The sequence below is a fragment of the Muntiacus reevesi genome, chromosome 2 (assembly GCF_963930625.1).
Source record: "Muntiacus reevesi chromosome 2, mMunRee1.1, whole genome shotgun sequence".
NCBI lineage: Eukaryota > Metazoa > Chordata > Mammalia > Artiodactyla > Cervidae > Muntiacus > Muntiacus reevesi.
In genome coordinates this window covers 278358656-278376938 of record NC_089250.1, presented here as the reverse complement: position 1 = coordinate 278376938, position 18283 = coordinate 278358656, and the positions used below count along the sequence as shown (strand labels likewise).

Genomic DNA, 18283 nt, shown 5'->3' with positions numbered 1-18283 from the left:
CCTCCTGTGCGTGGTTCTTGAGTCCGGGGAAACGGAGGGCCCCGAACTCGGGCAGCCGCTGCTGGGTGGGCACGGGCCAGGCCGGAGGAGAGAGGCCGACGCCGGCCCAGGCCGTGCTCGCGCCCGGGTGCGCCCTGGGGGCTGTCCTGGGAGAGTGACCGGCCGGCTGCGGCCGCGGGCTCTGGGCCCCCGCGGGAGCGGCGTCCTCAATCCGGGGCAGGCCCGTGAGGACCAGGGGCGGGTGTTCCGAGCGAGACCCGCCCACCCGCTGCTTTTAAAAGGACTCCGGCGGCCGGGAGGTGGGGCGGGGCGGGGGTGCGCAGGCCGAGCCTCGCCTCGCGGTGGCGGGCAGCTCTCCCCCGCGCTGCCAAGGACCCCAGGCTCCCGTCTCCACCAGCCCCGGCGGCCACGCCTGCGTCCAGCGTCTTGGAAGACTTGTCCCGCACCTTGTACCTGTGTCCTGTCCTCAGATCCCCCCGGGGGTCGGGGGACAGCCACGGATCACACGGCACCGCAGAGGAGTGCTTACCTCGACTCCCCAACTACTGCCTCGAGGAAGAAGCTGGACTCTGGTGGATGGGCGGTACCTGCCTACACACCGCTCCCCACCTCCCCCCGCCGGAGGCAGCGGGGCCTGGGGGAAGACAGCGGAGGGCAGTGGCTTTCTGCTTCTGGGCCACGTGCCAGACTCACAGGGGGGCCCCGGTGGGGGCAGTATCTGATACCACCCCAGCATCCCGGGACCCTCCGCTGGAGGCCTGGGGACCCAGGGGTCTTGGGAGGCTGCAGTGGGTGATCCCGGGGAGGTAGGGTCTCCCCAGGGGTGTTTGTAGCCTGGCCAAAACGTTCCACTGATCTCCGTGGAGCACAGAGCAGACCAACTCTCCAGGGGAGCCGAAGGAGGAAGCGGGGGTGGGGGTGTGTGTCCTCTCAGGCCTGATGAGTCTCCCCGGGCCCCTGCTGTCTGTGAGCAGCCCCAGGCCACACCCCCTTGGGGCCTTGGGTTCAGAAGCCAAGGCCACGGCCGGCCACCCGTGGGCAGGGACAGGTCGTCCAGGAGGACTCATTAGAACACCTTGTTCTCAAGTGGCCGTGGCCTCGTTTGGAAACTGTGGGCCCAGGTCCGTGTCCTCTGAGGGCGCTGATTGTCCAGCCAGGGGAAACAAAGGCTGGGAGACGTGGTCCGGTGCCGCAGGCCCCTTCCCGGCGGCTGGCGCGGGCCGTGGGTGCTTCTGGATTGGGGGGGGGGGGGGTCCTGTCCCCTGGGGAGGAGTAAGCGTTGGGCTGAGTCATCCTGTCCCCACCTCCGCAGGCAGAAGCAGGACCTGACACCCGGGCCAGACTCGGCCACAGAGAGAGGCCGTGTGACTCTGGGCAAGTGAACTAACCCCTCTGATCCTCCGCTGCCTCCCGTGTAAAGAACAACTTGCCTGTCACGACTGTTTCAAGGGACCCCTGGGCTCCCTGGTCTGCGGTCACTGCCCGCGAAGCCCTGTCCCGGGAGGAGCCTCGTGCGGGACTTAGGAGCCAGGCCCGCTGCTGCGCCCGCCTTCTCCTGCCCTCAGGGTGGCCTGCAGTGAGCCCGAGGGGCCGCCCAGGGGCTCGGTGGCCAAGAATCCAGCTGCCATCGCAGGAGATGCGGGTCCAGCCCCTGGGTGAGGAATGTCCCCTGGGGCAGGGCATGGCACCCCACTCCAGCGTTCCTGCCTGGAGAAGCCCATGGGCAGAGGAGCCTGGTGGGTACAGTCCATGTTCCCACGGACCGCAGAGTCGGGCACGACTGAGCGCGCACGCAGTGAGCCGGCAGGGGCAGGTACTTAACTTATCCAGCCTCCTCCTGCTCCCGAGCTCTGGTGCCGTGACTCACGCAGCCGCACCTTTGGGTCCGGGAACAGCCCTCCTCCTCCGCGGGGAGCAGGCAGTGGCCACAGGAGGCCGCGGGCCTGCGTGGAGGGCACTTTCGTCCCGTGGGGCGTGGGCGTGCGGCCAGGAGAGGGTTTCCTGTCTCCAGTGGAGCGGCGGTTCTCAGCTGGGGCGACTGTGCCCCGGAGTTCCCAGGACAGAAGAGGAGGCGTGCGTGGGTGCACCTCGCATCTAGTGGGGGAAAGGCCAGGGCTGCTGCTGCTGTCCTGCCATGCACGGGCGGGGGCTCCCGCCCCCAAAGGGTTATCCCGCCCGGAGGCCGGCGGTGCTGGGGAGACACTGGCCCCAGGGACCCCCTCCATCCTTCCTGCTCCCGCGTGTGTTGAGAAAGGTGACGCTCTGCCGCCGCCTCGCGGACACCAGGGGGAGCGCAGGGAGGTGGGCTGGGGCCGCGGGATTAAACCTGGACTCCCTCACCCACCGACTCGTCCCCCAGTGAACGGGGGAGGTTCTACACAGCGACCCCGGCCAGGCGTTCGGGGACTTGTGGCTTAGAGGACCAGCTGACATGGCTTCACACTCCCCCCCCCCCCCCCCCCGCCCCACACACACCCGACTTCATCCACCTGGAGAAAATGACAAGGGAAGAGCACAGAGTCATCTAGGACGCAGTGCGGATGCCCCTCCCCAGGGCCCCAGCCCCACCACGGCCAGACGTACTGGGGTGGTCGGGGCGATGCCCCTGGGTTTGCAAAGGGTCACCCTCCAGGGCTTCCCTGGTGGCTCAGTGGTAAAGAATCCGCCTGCCAATGCAGACGGGAAGATCCCCTGGTGGAGGAAACGGCAAGCCCCTCCAGGATTCTTGCCTGGAGAGTCCCATGGACAGGGGGGCCTGGTGAGCTGCAGTCCATGGGGTGGCAAAGAGGGGATGGACCCCTGACCTCTTGCCCTGCCTTTCCCTGGTGCAAATATAGAAGTAAACGTGCACGTAACTGTGCATCGTATTTTAGAATCCACGTGGAATGACAACCACACGGCATCTGCCTTTCTCTTTCTGATGGATTTAGTGTGATCATCTCTGGGTCCACCCGTGTCGCTGCAAGTGGCAAGATTTCATCCTTTTAATGGCCGAGGAATATTCCATTGTATGTCTTCTTTATCCGTTCATCTCTCAATGGACACTTAGGTTGTTGTTGTCTTTGGTTATTGTAAACAGTGCTCCTAAGAATACTGGGGTGCAGGTGTTTTTTTTTTTTTTTTTTTTCAAATTACAGAGTTTTCTCTGGATGACTAAATGACTTTCTGTGACACCAGACCAATGTCAACATCCATCGGTCTTTGTTTCCTTCTCTGTAAAACAGGAAAAATAATACCTACCTCTTGGTTGCTTTGAGGAGGAGACTCTGGCAGACCAGTTCTTTACTAAGTGATAAATTCAACATTGTGTTTATATCTCTGATGTTCAGTGATAGTCACATCCTCCTTTGAAATTCAGATATGCACTTAAAAAAATTTTTTTTAAAACATCAAGAGGTGTGACTTTTTTAAAGACCCAAGTCCTCCCTCGTCTGCTCTGGGGTCACACCCCCATCGATCAAGAAGGCACTGGATGCTTCTTCCAAATGCTCAGTGTTTATTCAGTCCTCCCCGTGTATTCAGGTAGGGTACACGCTTCACAGATAGCTGAGGTCCCAGGACGTCAGAGGCAGACACCAACAACCTGGCTGAAGTGGATACTCGGGAACCACCACCAGTGAGGCTTTGTGAGGCTCAGGAGTCGTCATCCGTTTCCTGAAGGGTCCCCAGCAGAGTGGGGGTGGGCGGAGGGTCCTCCCGGCTTCAGGATCTCCACCAACGCCGGTCCTCCTCCTCCTCTGAGTACCAGGCGCCACTGATAACCACGTGGGGCTTTAGTCTCTGCACCTGCTCCAGCAGCCTTCTTACTCGGGCCGGGTACTGCTCTTTCCACAGCCTGGGGAGGGGGCAGAAAGGGGCCTCCTTACTCTGGGAATTTGCTTCTGACACCTCTCCCTTTCTCAGCACTGCTGGACACCACCCCGCCCAAGGGCCTGAAACCTCTTGCACTGTTGCGGACAGCAAGTGCCTCCCCCACAGAATAAAACTCAGCCCCCACCCTGTTTAAAAAGTCAAATTCTGTATCTTTTAGGGCTTCCAAGGTGGCTCAGATGGTAAAGAATCTGCCTGCAATGTAGGAGACCCGAGTTCCATCCCTGGGTCAGGAAGATCCCTGGAGAAGGGACTAACAACCCACTCCAGTGTTCTTGCCTAGAGAATCCCCATGGACAGAGGAGCCTGGCGAGCTACAGTCCATGGGCTCACAATAGAGTCAGACATGACTTAGCATCCAGACTGCCACCAAGACCACAAGTGGGATGGCCGGACCCTGCAGCAATTCTCCTGGTTTTTTTTGGAAGATAGCAAACATTTCGTTTGTATGTTTGCATTTCAGAAGCCATCTCTGGGGACTCACCCGATGGTCTGTAGCTTAGATGAGGGATGCATGAAGGCCGAACACAGCGTCGTCATTCCTCTGAGACCGAGGTCGTTGTGCATCAGGTTCAGGCTGGCCAGGTGCTGGCTGCAGGTGAGGGCGGCGGAGAGGGCCTTGCAGCCTTCGGAGGTCAGTCCACACGCCTCCAACCTGCAGGGTCGGCACAGCCAAGACAGACCCCGCCATCTAGGAGCCTCCCTCCAACCGGTATTTGACTTCCACTACAGTCTTTTTTATTTGTTTTAGATAGCTGTCTCTTATTTATTATCATTATTTGGGCTCCCCTGGTGCACTCAGATGGTAAAGAATCTGCCTGCCAATGCAGGAGACCCAGGTTCGATCCCGGGGTCGTGAAGATGCCCTGGAGAAGGGAATGGCAACCCACTCCGGTATTCTTGCCTATACAACATTTTTAAAATTTTATTTTAAAGAGATATCTCTTATTATTATCATCATTATTATTTGGCTGTGCCACACGGCATGCGGGATCTTAGTTCCCCCAACAAGGGATAGAGCCCACGCCCCCCACGTTGGAAGCACAGAGTCCAAACCACTGGACCCCCAGGGAATTGCCCTCCTGCAATTTTAAAAGTGCCATGGAATACTATTCAGCTATAAGAAAAGAACAAAATCTTGCCATTTGCAACAACATGGCTGGACCTGGAGGGTATCATGCGTGGTGAAGGAAGCCCGAGAAAGACAGACACTGTATGTTCCTACTTAAGTGTGGGATCTAAAAAATAAAGTGAATGAATGAAGAAGGCAGAAAGAGAGTCACGGATACAGAGAACAAAGTAGTGGCTATCAGTGGGGAGGTCTTTTTTAATTGTTGAACGTTTTTTACGGGAGTGTCAATTCAGCTCAGTTCAGCCGCTCGGTCGTGTCCGACTGGTTGATTTATAACGCGTTAGCTGCAGGCGTGCACCAAAGCGACTCAGTGACACCATGCGTAACTCCACTGTTTTCAGATTCTTCCCCCACAGAGGCTATTACAGAATACTGAGCAGACTTCCCCGGGCTCTGCAGTAGGTCCCTGCCGGTTATTTATTTCATACGCAGTGCTTTGTGTATGTTAATCCCCAGCTCCTCACTCATCCCTCTCCACCTCCCCAGCCCCTCTGCTCGCCGTTAGTCTGTCTCCTGTCTGTCAGTCTGTTTCATAAGCAAGCTCGCTGGACCGCTTCTCAAGACCCCACGTTCAGGTGACATCATGTGGCATCTGTCCTTCTCGACCCGACTCACTCCATGCGGTGTAACCCTCTCTGGGTCCGTCCACACTGCTGCAGATGGCATTAGCTCATCCCTTTTCAGGGCTGCGTGATAGTCCACTGCAGGTGCCGGAACACTGCTCTAACATGCCTCAGGCGATTCTGATGCTGTCGAGAGCGTGGGCTCCACCTGTGTCCTCATTTGCTGTTTGATCCGTCCTTCTCACTAGGCCGGCAGCGCCAGGGCCTGTACCCCGCCCCCGTCTGGCACCGAGTCCAGCAATCACTTATCTACTTAGTTCTTACCACCTCCGGACCATGTTCTCCGGCATTCGCTATTTCATTCATGCACATACAGGGGGGGCCCCGTGGGACTGGACGCCTCAGTCTGCCCCTCTGCCGAGGCTGGGCTCTCGCTCGATGGGACAGTGAACAGGAGCCGGTCTTTGTGGGGGCGACGTCACGTCTGGGCTCCCCTCCCGCTGCACCCAGCCCTCTGGGAGGTGGTCCCAGGACCGTACCCGAGCCTTGTCAGGGGGCTCTTCTGCTTCAGTCCCTCGCACAGCGCTGCAATCCCCTCGTCACCCAGGGCGTTGGCGGCCAGATCCAGGCTTCTCAGGCGCTGACTCCTCGTGATGACGTGGGACAGGCTCTTGCAGCAGGCGGCGGTGAGGTGGCACTTCACCAAACTGCGAGAGGCGGGAAGGGGTGGGGGGAGAGCCGGGGAGAGCTGGAGGGGGGTGTAGGGAGAGCCGGGGAGAGCTGGAGGTGGGGGGAGGGAGAGCAAGATGGGGGTGCAGAGGCGGGCCCTAGAACTAACTGGGGGTGCCCTCTCTTCCGACCATCTACAGCCTCAGGCCCCCGCATGGTAGACTCGATCTCTGACAAGCGGGGAAGCTTACTCCAGGTCCCGGAGCGGACAGGACGGCTCCATCATGACCTCGCACAGAAGGTTCACCCCGGGATCTTCCAGGCGGTTCATGCTGAGGCTCAGGTGTGTCAGATGTCTGTTGCCCATGAGCGCAAAGCCGAGGAAGCCACAGCCAGCCACGTCCAGGCTGCACGCGTGTAGTCTGCGGGCACGCACAGGGGACGGTCACGTGTGCGCCTCAGTGTGGCCTCGGCCTTTCAGATGGCCCCCGGGGACGGCGATGAGCGTACAGAGGCTGGAAGGTGCCTTAGGGAAAGCGTGTGTGCTCCCTAGCTTCCTGCTGTGGGCCGTGAGTTCCACGTTTGCCGTTTAGTCGCTCAGTCGCATCCGACTCTTGGCAACCCCACGGACTGTAGCCCGCCAGGCTCCTCTGGCCATGGGATTCTCCAGGCAAGAATACTGGAGTGGGTTGCCATTTCCTCCTCCAGGGGATCTTCCCCACCCAGGGAGGAATCTCCTACATTGGCAGGCAGATTCTTTACCACTGAGTCCCCAGGGAAGCCTGCGTTCAATGTTAATGATTCAATAATACGTATTACATAAGGTGTCTGTAAACAGAAACACACAAGACAAGGTTATGCATTGACTGGAGAAAGTACAGCACAAATGAACTTTTCTCTGAAACCCAGAAAGACCCACAGACGTGGTGGCCAAGGGCAGGGGTGTTGGGGGCGGAAGGACTGGGAGTCTGGGGTCAGCAGACGTGAGCTATTCCATGCAGGACGGGTAAACAGCAGCGTCCTACCACACAGCACAGGGAGCATATTCAATATCCCGTGACAAGCCGTAATGGAGAAGCGTTTTGAAAAAGAATTGCGTCACTTGCGCAATTAACGGAAATTAACACAACATGCTAAATCAACTCTACTTCAGTAAAAGAAATTTTTAAAAAAACGCTGTGCCCAGAGGCGCCCAGGAACCTAAGCCTGTATTCTCCCAGGAGTCACTCATCCTGTGTTCACCCGTCCCGAACTCACGGCAACGTTACAGAACAGGACTGCCGGGAGTAAAGAGACGCGGCTGTGTTTGGGTGGATGAGGACTTCCCGCTCGAAGGAAACGCAGGGGCAGAGGTGGAACTTTCCAGGGTAGGAGCTGTCGGGAGGGGGCAGGACGCGCCCCTCTCAGCTCCCCGCGTCCTGACCGTCTCCCCACTGCTCTGCGCTTGCTGTGACAGAGCTGTGGATGCTCTGGGGGCCGCGGGGTGGACTCACGCCAGCTTCTGCAGACCGCAGCCGGGGAGCTTCACGGCCCGACACAGCAGGCTCACCCCTTCGCTCCCCAGTTCGTCGCCCGACAGGCACAGGTGGGTCAAGCTCTGGTTCTCGATGAGAGCGGAGGCCAGGTCCTGACAGGCGGCGGCTGTGAGCCCGCAGCTCCCCAGGCTGCGAGGAGAGAGGCCAGAAGGGAGAGGACGGCTCAGCCGGTGAAGAACCCGCCTGCCAGTGCAGGAGACCCCAGGGTCGTGAGTTCCATCCCTGGGTCGGGAGGATCCCCTGGAGGAGGGCACGGCAACCCCCTCCAGTATGCTTGCCTGGAGAGTCCCGTGGACAGAGGAGCCTGGCGGGCTACCGTCTATGGGGTCGCAGAAGAGTCGGACGCGACTCAGTGATTAAAACAGAAATAAAGAAACTCCCACAAAGAGCTCCCCACAGGAGGTCCTCCCTCCCGGTTCTAACCCTCAGCTTACGCATCAGCCAGCTCCCCTCCCTTCCCCGCCCCACCCCACCCCAGCGACTTGGATGATCGCAAGGGAAGGCAGGTCTGGTGCACAGAAGCACCACTCACATCAGCTTCTGCAGGGTGCAAGGCGCGACCTTCAGGGCGTCAGAGAGAGACTTCACGCCCTGGTCCGCCACCTTATTTCCCGTGAGGCTGAGGGATTTCAGGCTGACGGATGTAGCAAGCACTTGGGAGATCGCCCGACAGGAGGCTTGGGTTAATCCACAGTGATCCAACCTGCAGAGACAGGCGACGTGACGCACGTCCCCACCTCTCCCCAGAAGCAGCCCACCTTCCCCCATCAGCCGCCCCGTCCCTTTGGCTGGTTCCCGGGCGCTCTCTGCTCTGGCCCGAGGGTCCCAGCATTTGCTGTGCCTCTTCGCAGCCTCAGATCGTTTTGTGGTTCAGTTTTCCGTTCACCCTCGGGGATGCCACCTCGTCCGAGTAAGTTGGTCTCACCACCTTCCCTACCTTGCCTGCCCGCCCTCCTCTGCCTCATCCTCTTGTCCCCATATTACTTTACTCACAGCAGTGATCACCAGCTGATGCTTTGTACGTTTATCTGACCCATAACACTGTGAGTTCAGGGTGTCAGCGGGCTGACGTGATATGTTGATACTTTACGGTATGACTGGCAAGGTAGCATCAGCTGACATCTCTTATCACGTCACACAGGATCTTTTTGTTTTTCAGTAGGAATCATTAAGATGTAGCCTTTCAGCAATTTTGGTGTTTATAATACAGGATCGAGGAATGTCAGTCAATAAAGCTGAACAGACCTCATGTTTCTCTGAAGCACCGAGCAGCCCTGGTTTTTAGCCCCAGCGAATCTAGCCAGGACATCAGAAACGGCAGTAACTGGCCCGTCTCTGGGATGGTGAACGGCGACACTAACTGTGCACGCCCGAATCACCGTGTGTGTGGGGGGGGCTCGGTCAGCCCCACTCTGCCCCCGACGCCCCCTGTCCAGGCTGCCGCAGGACCCCGAGCAGAGTTCCGCGTGCGGCACGCGCGCTGGGATTTTAGTGGCGGCACGCGGGGTCTCGTTCCCTGGCCAGGGGTCGCACCTGGGCGCCCTGCGTTGGAGGCGCGCAGTCTCAGCCGCTGCACCTCCAGGGACGCCCCCGGAACTTGCTTTTTACTGTGAGATACACACGACACAAAACGTACCGTCTTCACCCTTTCTCGGTGCACGGCTTGGCGGCGTTTGTCACATACACGCGATTGTGCATTCACCCCCGCCAACCATACCCAGACTCCCAAACCTTTGTCAAACCTCAGCAGCTTTCTGCAAAAGCACATGTCAAAATAAAAAGTGAAACAGTAAGGCCCTGAACCCCAGGAAGCAGAAGCCGTCCCCAGCGCGTGACTCGCCTCAGAGACTCCAGGGCGCAGAGCGGGTGCCTGAGGGCCTCACACGCCATCAGAACGTCCTCCTCTCTCAGGCTGGAGCCCGTCAGGTCCAGGCGCTTAATGCTTCGGTTGATAATCAGAGCCATCCAGAGGTGACGGAGACCAGGGGTAACCCGAGCCCCCTTAAATCTACAGAAGAGAAAAGGGAACACGAGTTAAGACGTCAGGGCGGCGTTTCATTGTATCCTCATCTGTCCTTCTCACTCTTTTCCCATTTCGACTGTGATCTTTCATTATTTGCATTTACAGTTGCTCCTCGAACAGCACAGGTTTAAACCACACCAGTTCACCTGTGTGTGGGTTTTTTTCAATAAATATAAAAACACCCATATAGACCACAGTACGTAAAACTGGTATTGAAGTGGACAGCTTATCCATACACAAGAATAAGGTGAGTGGTATTCAGTATAAAAATCAACGATGTGCTTGTTTTCTTACTATTTTAGAACTTTGCTTTCAAAGAATTACATTACTGTACAGAATGCTTTTCTCTCTTATAACCAGAGAAACAGCCTGTCAGCCAATCATTAAAGGTGAGTTTTTTTAAAATATAGCAATGTTTCCAATATTGTAATACGATTATGACCGTAATATGAATGCCATACAAATCTTGTAACGATTCATTCATCAGTGTCTTGGCAGGGCTACCGTGTGTTGTGGCTTAGTTGCAAAGTCAAGTCTGACTCTTTTGGGACCCCGTGGACTGTGACCCGCCAGGCTCCTCTGTCCATGGGATTCTGCAGGCAAGAAGACTGGAGTGGGTTGCTATTTCCTTCTCCAGGGGCTCTTTCCTACCCAGGAATCCATGAAGCAACCTTATTGATGCTTCTTCATTCTCAAGTGTGAATCATTATACCTATATTTATGGTTTTCTTTTTTACATTGTATTTTCATTTTCGATGTCCAGTGTTACACGTATGTATAGACACATATGTAGGTTATACATATGATACCTAAAGTGTTTTGTGTCACAGCACTGATGACACATGATTCAGACCGACAACGTAAATTTCTGGTATCGATGAATACAGTGCTGAAATGAGCTGCCCTCACTCCCCCTGCCCACTAACCAGCTCCTATTCATCCTTCAAAACCCTGAGTAAATGAACCCACCTTAGTAATCCCTTCACAAGATCCTTAGTCATTCCCCACCTGTACTTTTGGGAACTTGGTTCCTACACCTTCCACAGCCCTTATTCCCTACCAATACATTCTATAGATCAGTAGGTAGGAGAGGAGAGCCACGACACAGCCACGCAAAGGGGGATGTACGGGGTCGGGAAGCCTCACATCAGGTTCTGCATTTTACAGTCTGCCTGCCGCAGCTTGGCACAGAGGGTCTTCATGGCCTCCTCGGTCAAGACACTGCCGCTCAGGTCGAGCTGTCGTAGGTTTGGGTGCATGCTGAGCATGGAGCAGAGGTCTTGCCAGCGCTCATGGTGGGTCTTCATCTTCAGCCTATAGCAGGGAAGGAAACCAACATTTGTTCACATGGGATGGATTCTGACGTGAGCAACTGCCTCATCCGTGCCCAAGGACAGAAGTCAGGTTGTTAGGATAGGGATGCTCTCAGAGGCTCCGAGTGGATCTGATCTCATGGTCTGGAAGAGTGTTGTCATAAGCAAACTGCTTCCTGAACATTTCCATACCCACAGTGCAGACCGCCAGCTCTCAAGTAACATCTGTGCTTGAGTTCTAGCTCCCTCTTCAACATCAAAGTGTAGCCACTATGGAAAACAGTGTGGAAATTCCCCCAAAATTAAACCTAGAACCACCATTTGTTGTTCTTGTTCAGTCGCCAAGTCACGTCCGACTCTGTGACTCCACGGACTGGAACATGCCAGCCTTCCCCGTCCTGCACCATTTCCCAGAGTTTGCCCCCAAGTTCGTGTCCATTGAAACAGGGATGCCATCCAACCATCTCACCCTCTACCGTATGATCCAGAAATTCCACTTTGGGGGATGTATCCAAGAGAATTGGAGTCAGGATCCCAGAGAGGTATTTGTACATTATTTACGACAGTGAAGATACAGAGCAACCTAAGTGTCCATCGGTGGGTAAAGAAAATGTGGTGTTCATAGCAGTACTGTTTATAATAACCAGAACACTGGTGTCCAGAATAACCAGAAGCAACCTCGGTGTCCCCAGATAGAGGGGTGGATGAAGAAGGTGTGATACATACATACTCAGTGGGATATTTCTCAGCCACAAAAAGGAATGAAACGGAGCCAGTTCCAATGTCATAGATGAACCCAGAGCCTACCATACAGGGTGACGTAAGTCAGAACGATAAAAACAAATATCGCATGTTAACACATATATATGGAATCTAGAAAGGTGGTACTGATGCATCTATTAGCAGGGCAGGAATAGAGACACAGAGCTAGAGAACAGACTTGTGGATGCAGTGGGGGACGGAGAGGCTGGGCTCAGTTCAGCGAGTAGCCCTGAAACATGGACATCAGCATACGTAAAACAGGTGGTGGGAATGTGCCGTAGGACGCTGGGAGCTCAGCCCGGCGCTCTGCAATGACCAGGAGGGGTGAGATGGGGTGGGGATGGGAGGGAGGTTCAGAGGCGGGGACACAAGCATTCCTCATGATTCATGTGCATTATGGCAGAAACCAGTACAAAACTGTGACGCGATTGTCCTCCAATTAAAAGTACATACGTAAAAAGAGAAAATGTGGTATACACACACACCATGGAAGATTATTCGGCCCTGAAAAAAGAAGGAGGCGCTGCCATTGGCCATAATAGAGGCGAGCTAGAGGACATTGTGCCAAGTGAAATAAGCCAGTCACGGAGAGACGTGACCAGTCTCACTTAAGATTATAAAGCAGTCAAATTCAGGGAAGCCAAGCGTGGAGCGGTGGTTGCCGGGGGCTGGGGGTGGGGAACTGGGAGATGCCGGCCTGAGGGTATGAAGTTGCAGTTATCCAGATGAATGCATTCTGGAGATCTACTGTGTTAACACAATGGTGCAGACCCAGGGGTATAGTCTTTAGGTGTTTTCACACACAAAGAAAATCGTAACTATATGAGGAGATGGGTGTGCTGACTAGCTTGACGGCGATTATTTCACGTACGTCAAAACACCAAGTCATACACCTTACATACTTGCAGTTTCGGTCAGTTATACCTCTCTCGTGTTGGAAAGAAATACAAGAACGGGAACGGCAGAGGTGGGGCACTCACCCTTGGGGAGCCCCGGGCCATGCCTCGGCAAACTCATCCTTTGGCGTCTCTCTGACATCCAGTCGAACTTTCCGTAATTGCTGGCAACGCCGGAGACAGAAGGAAGACACCGCTAAGTCCATCGGCCGGTTCAACTGCAGCCACACTTCTCGGAAGCCGTTCAAGGCCAAGCGAACAAACTCGTCGTCCTGCGTCTCGAAAAGGCAGTAGAAGGCCTCGAGCAAGTCTGGGGGGGCGGCGGCAGCGGGATGCTGACCCAGCAGGCAGATCCAGCGCAGAAGTTGCTGCTTAGCCACAGGGGCGACGGGACAGCACAGGAGGGTTTCCAGGGCCCGCGTCGCCTCCCTGCTCACGAGGCCAAACAGGAACCTCTTCATCTGCACCAGGTGGGCGTTGAGGTCGACTTGCCTGAGCTCCGTCAGGCTCTTGGTGCTCTGTGGGAACAGAGGGCGGCCCTCCCCGTCTCCCTCGACGCCTCGCAGGACGTAGAACAAGGCCGCAAAGAACTCCTGGAGGCGGAGGTGGGAGAACGCATAGCCCCTTCCGCAGCGGTCATCAGGGAGAAGGATGCTCGCCTGCTGCAGAGCGGAGAGCTCGGGCCCCTGCAGCCCGTGGACGCCCAGGTCGTCGGTGTCAAACACGAACTTCGCGTTCCACACGCCGTCTGCGGCCAGCCGGCACAAGCCCTTCAGGGCGATGCGTTCTTCCTGGCTCAGTGCGCGCCGGCCGGCGTCTTTGGGAGTCAGCCGATGGAACACGAAGGTGGCGTACAAGCCCGTGAGGGTCTGGCTGGAGGTGGGAAGGCCTTGCCTTGGCTCCCCCTGCAGCTCGAGGGCCTCCCGGATCAGGGCGCACACCACGGGTACCTGACACTGGTCAAGCACCTCCTGGAGGTCTGCCCCCGAGTGCCACGCTCGCGTCTCCCGACGGCCGTGCTTCCCGCCACGGAGGAGCAACCGCATCCTGTGTTCCACTGGGAGGCCCCCGACCCACAGGTAACGGGGAGACCGGAGCAGGGCTTGGAGCCTCTGGACGCCTGCGTCCCGCATGGTGAGGAGGAGGGCGCACTCGGGGAGCAGGACTTTCTTCAGCAGGCTATGCGCCAGGAGGGCCGCGGGCTGCCTCTCTGCCCAGTCGGACGACAGGCTGGAGTCCTGGTCTCCGAAGGTGAGCTCCAGCGCCTCGAGTCCGTCCACCACGATCAAGAGCCTTTCGGGCTGGCACAGGACCTTCTCCACTGGCACCGGGGCGTCCGGCCACTCCCTGGAGATGAGCTCCGCGAGGCTGGTCTCCCTGGACCCCTGGAGGTCTCTGGCGCGGAGAAGGAAGACGTAGGAGAACAAGTCCTGGTAGAGGTCGCCTTGCGCCCAGAACAGCAGGAGCCTCCTGGCCAGCGTGGACTTCCCGACCCCCGGGGGTCCATGCAGAACCACAGTGAGAGGCCGGAAGCCCCCCCGGGGGTCTGGGTTAAATGCTCCCGACAGCACGCGCGGGTCCAGACACTCGGAGGCAAACTCTTCAAAGTGCTGGGGTGTGTCCAGCCTGGTGGAGAATGTCGTCATCACGTGGATCCTGTATCCCCGGGAGTCCTGTGGGTCCCCTCTGGGGCCTGTGTGGGACGGAAGAGAGGGGAAGAATAGGACTGGGTGTGAAGAGAGGGTTTTATCGAGAAACAAGCAGAGATGTAAAACAAAGACCGCAGACCTAGTGGATGAGAAGACAGCCAGCCTGCCTCTGGGGCGCTTTCGTTTCTTCCTAGCAATGTGCATATAAGGATCTCTGTCCCTAAGATCACTTCCCCAGAGCAGACGGACGTCCTGGGAAATAGATCTGTGTCCCCTTAACTGAACCTCTCTTTCCCGCACTTCACACCCGAGGTTTTGCCTGTTTCTCTGTCTCCCCACTGTAGACTGCCAGAGGCTTTGCTGCTTGGTACTGCATCTTCCGGGTAAAGAATCTGCCTACAATGCAGAAGACGCAGGAGATGAGGGTTCAACCACTGGCTGGGGAAGATCCCCTGGAGGAGGAAATGACAACCCACTCCAGTATTCTTGCCTGGAGAATCCCCATGGACTGAGGAGCCTGGCGGGCTACAGTCCTTGTTGCCATTTCCTCCTCCAGGGGATCTTCCTGATCCCGGGATCAGATCCAGGTTTCCTGCATTGCCTGGTAGATTCTTTACTGCTGAACCACCTGGGAAGCCCCACTAATATCTTAGTTATCACTTCCAGGACTTCCCAGGTGGTCCAGTGGTTAAGACTTCACCTTCTAATTCGGGGGTTGTGGGTTTGATCCCTGGTCAGGGACCTAAAACTTCACGGCCAAAAAACAAAAACATATAAAGCAGAAGCAATACTACAACAAATTCAATACAGACTTTAAAAACGGTCCACATAAAAAAAAACTTCTTCCCATAATCACATCCTTGAATATAAGTGTTAAGAGCAGCATAATTCACACACATCCATTTCTCCACCACTTCTTCCCTCCCCGCGATCCCCAACTAACCGGGCAGTTCTTTCACGCTTGGACCTTGATCCATCTTTGTTGGTGCAGAATCTTCTGATATTTCAGCCAGTAGATACTCTGCAACCAAGGACAGGTGAGAGAGTGTCTCAATAATGTCACGGCAGCTACCCTCATCAGGGGTGAAAGCATCCCCGGCCCAAAATACTGAAGGGAACCCACACATCTCAGTTTATTCCCCGATTCGTCTGCAGCAAGGAAGATGGAGACACAGGGCCGGTGACAGTCTCAGCACGGCGGCTCGGCTGGGGTACTGATCAGCAAACATCCACTCTTATTTTGATTTTGTAACCCTCATTTCCTACAGGGACAGATTTTATTATCCTGGGCTCCAAAGTCACTGCAGACAGTTACTGCAGCCATGAAATTAGAAGACACTTGCTCCCTGGAAGGACAGCTATGACAAACCTAGACAATACATTAAAAAGCAGAGAGTTCACTTTGCTGACAGAGGTCCTTACAGTCAGAGCCATGGTTTTTCCAGTGGTCATGTATGGATGTGAGAGCTGCACCATAAAAAAGGTTGAGCACCGAAGAATTGATGCTTTTGAACTGTGGTGTTGGAGAAGACTCTTGAGAGTCCCTTGGACTGCAAGGAGATCCAACCAGTCCATCCTAAAGGAGACCAGTCCTGGGTGTTCATTGGAAGGACTGGTGCTGAAGCTGAAACTCCAATATTTTGGCCACCTGATGCAAAGAGCTGACTCATTGGAAAAGACCCTGATGCTGGGGAAGATTGAAGGCAGGAGGAGAAGGGGACGATAGAGTGTGAGATGGTTGGATGGCATCACTGACTCAGTGGGCATGAGTCTGACCAAGCTCCGGGAGTTGGTGATGGACAGGGAGGCCTGGCGCGCTGCAGTCCATGGGGTTGCAAAGTCAGACATGCCCGAGCAACTGAACAACAATTTCCTGTGAATACTACTAACATGTTTTCCACCAGGGATTTATTTTGAGGCTCATAGGGAAGAACTTCCATTCAAGCCCTTTACAGCCACAGCGGATGAGCTCCATCCAGGCGTGTGCTAACTGTGAGTCTTCAGAGCCAATCTGGATGCTCACACTCGGGACTCTAAGGTTTTGTCCACAGTTGAAGGAGAGATTTCCTCCTGATAAAGGAGAGCTAATTTTTTTCTCTACGCCTTCTCCTAAATACCTTAAGATAACCACAGAATTTTGGTTAGAATATGGATATGCTAGAATCCGCATGCTGGAATATGGGTACCAACATTACGAGGGAGGGCAACCCTTAGAGAAGTTCCTTGAACCCTGGTCTCTAAATCTAAGGCAAGAAATAAGGGAGACACCCATTGTACAGCTGTTACTGTTCTTAGAAATGCCTCAGACCTAGGGACACACACAGACTGAAAGGGCTGGAAGAAGATATCCCATGCAAGCGGAAGTCAAAAGAAGCAGGAGTAGCAATACTCATATTAGACAGAACAGACTTTAGCATAAGGCACTCCCCAGGTGGTGCTGGTGGTAAAGAATCTGATTGCCATCGCAGGAGACATAAGAGACTTGGGTTTGATCCCTGGGTCAGCAAGAGCCCTTGGAGGAGGCAACGGCAACCCTCTCCTATATTCTTGCCTGGAAAACTCCAGGAAGATGGACAGAGGGGCCTGGCAGGCTGCAGTCCCTGGGGCTGCAAAGAGCCAGACACGACTGAGCCCATACACAACACGAGAGACAAGGAGGCCACGCCATAATGACTGAGGGGTCTGTCCAAGGCGAAGATGTAAGAATTATAAAGATACAGGCACCCAGCATAGCAGAACCTCAATGCAGGAGGCAAGTCCTAGCAACTATCAGAGGGGAAATGGACAGCAACAAGAGAGTAGTGGGGGACTTCCATACCCCACTCACACCGAAGGACAGATCTTCCAGACAGAAAATTAACAAGGAAAAACAAGATGAAGATTCACTTTCTTATTGAAGCTTGGCAACAGCGCATATAAGCGGTGCGATTACTGTTCCCCAGATGTAGAGGAGGAGAGGATTTGCCAGAAGTCACGCATGTCGGGGGCACCAGAGCCCTGGCTTGGCAGTTTTGACTCCACGTCCCGTCTGCTACCTTGAACCCACTGGGCAGACCTGTCTTCTCTTTCATTGTTTCACAGGCTGGAGATGACTCGGGTTTCCAGCGAGGCAGGCTGAGCAGTGAGTGAGTTCTAGTTCAGAGTCCTGCGGTAGAGATGGACTCCCCCCAGCCACCCCTGAGGAACCAACGGTACCTTCCCCATCCCCTGGGAACCTGAGGTCACCCCCCGTTTCCCCTACCCCCGAGGTCTGCCCCGATCTCACTCACTTTTCATCTCGTCCCTTGCCATCTCAGACAGTGCCGACAGGCTCATCTTTTCAAAGACGTCGATGGAGGTCTTCCAGGCGAGAGGGGCTCTGCAATGCTCGTGCATGAGGGAGGCGAGGGACTCCGCATCGGCCGTGTCCACCTGGGCCAGCGGCAGGGACCAGGCTGCCGGTTCTGACGCGCGCTCCTTCAGGAGGGCCTTAAACGTCTGGAACTCCTCTTTGCCCAGCTGCTCCAGACACCACTGCAGTCCGTAGTTGGAGAAGGGGGCTATTTTGGCCTCTCTCATGTTGATGCAAGGCTGAGCGCTCAGCTAGAGTGGAAAAGTAGTCTTTGGTAAACAAAGCCAGTGGGACCTGTTGGAAGAGTGAAGAGTTGGTTGCTCAGATGTGTTTGGCTGTTTGCGACCCCAGGGACTATAGCCCACCAGGCTCCTCTGTCCATGGGGGTCTCCAGGTGGGAATACTGGAGTGGGCGGCTGTTTCCGCCTCCAGGGCATCTTTCCGACCCAGGGATTGAACCCAGGTCTCCTGCATTGCAGGCAGATTCTTCACCTGCTGAGCCCTCGGGGAAGTCATAGAATAAGACTGAAAACACTTGCC

General features: G+C 55.6%; 1 protein-coding gene across 1 annotated transcript; it reads right to left on the bottom strand.

Moving 5' to 3' along the window:
* Window positions 1-3702: 3702 nt before the first annotated feature.
* On the bottom strand, window positions 3703-17988 carry NLRP5 (NLR family pyrin domain containing 5). Its single transcript, XM_065920823.1, has 11 exons — window positions 17682-17988; window positions 15356-15433; window positions 12848-14456; window positions 10939-11106; window positions 9610-9777; window positions 8302-8472; window positions 7728-7898; window positions 6486-6656; window positions 6105-6272; window positions 4355-4525; window positions 3703-3835 (listed from the first exon to the last, which is right to left on the bottom strand). The coding sequence occupies exons 1-11, from the start codon at window positions 17968-17970 to the stop codon at window positions 3703-3705; spliced, it is 3297 nt and encodes a 1098-aa protein (XP_065776895.1). The 5' UTR covers window positions 17971-17988.
* Window positions 17989-18283: the final 295 nt, after the last annotated feature.

What these genes read in the sequence shown, in the direction of transcription:
- NLRP5 (XM_065920823.1), bottom strand. Translation starts at nt 17,970, where the DNA reads ATGAGAGAGGCCAAAATAGCCCCCTTCTCCAACTACGGACTGCAGTGG. An exon ending in AAGCGTGAAAGAACTGCCCG is followed by an intron (nt 14,457 to 15,355) that starts GTTAGTTGGGGA and finishes CGTCCCACACAG; the next exon opens with GCCCCAGAGGGGACCCACAG. An exon ending in TGTCCGCTCCGGGACCTGGA is followed by an intron (nt 6,273 to 6,485) that starts GTAAGCTTCCCC and finishes CGCCTCTCGCAG; the next exon opens with TTTGGTGAAGTGCCACCTCA.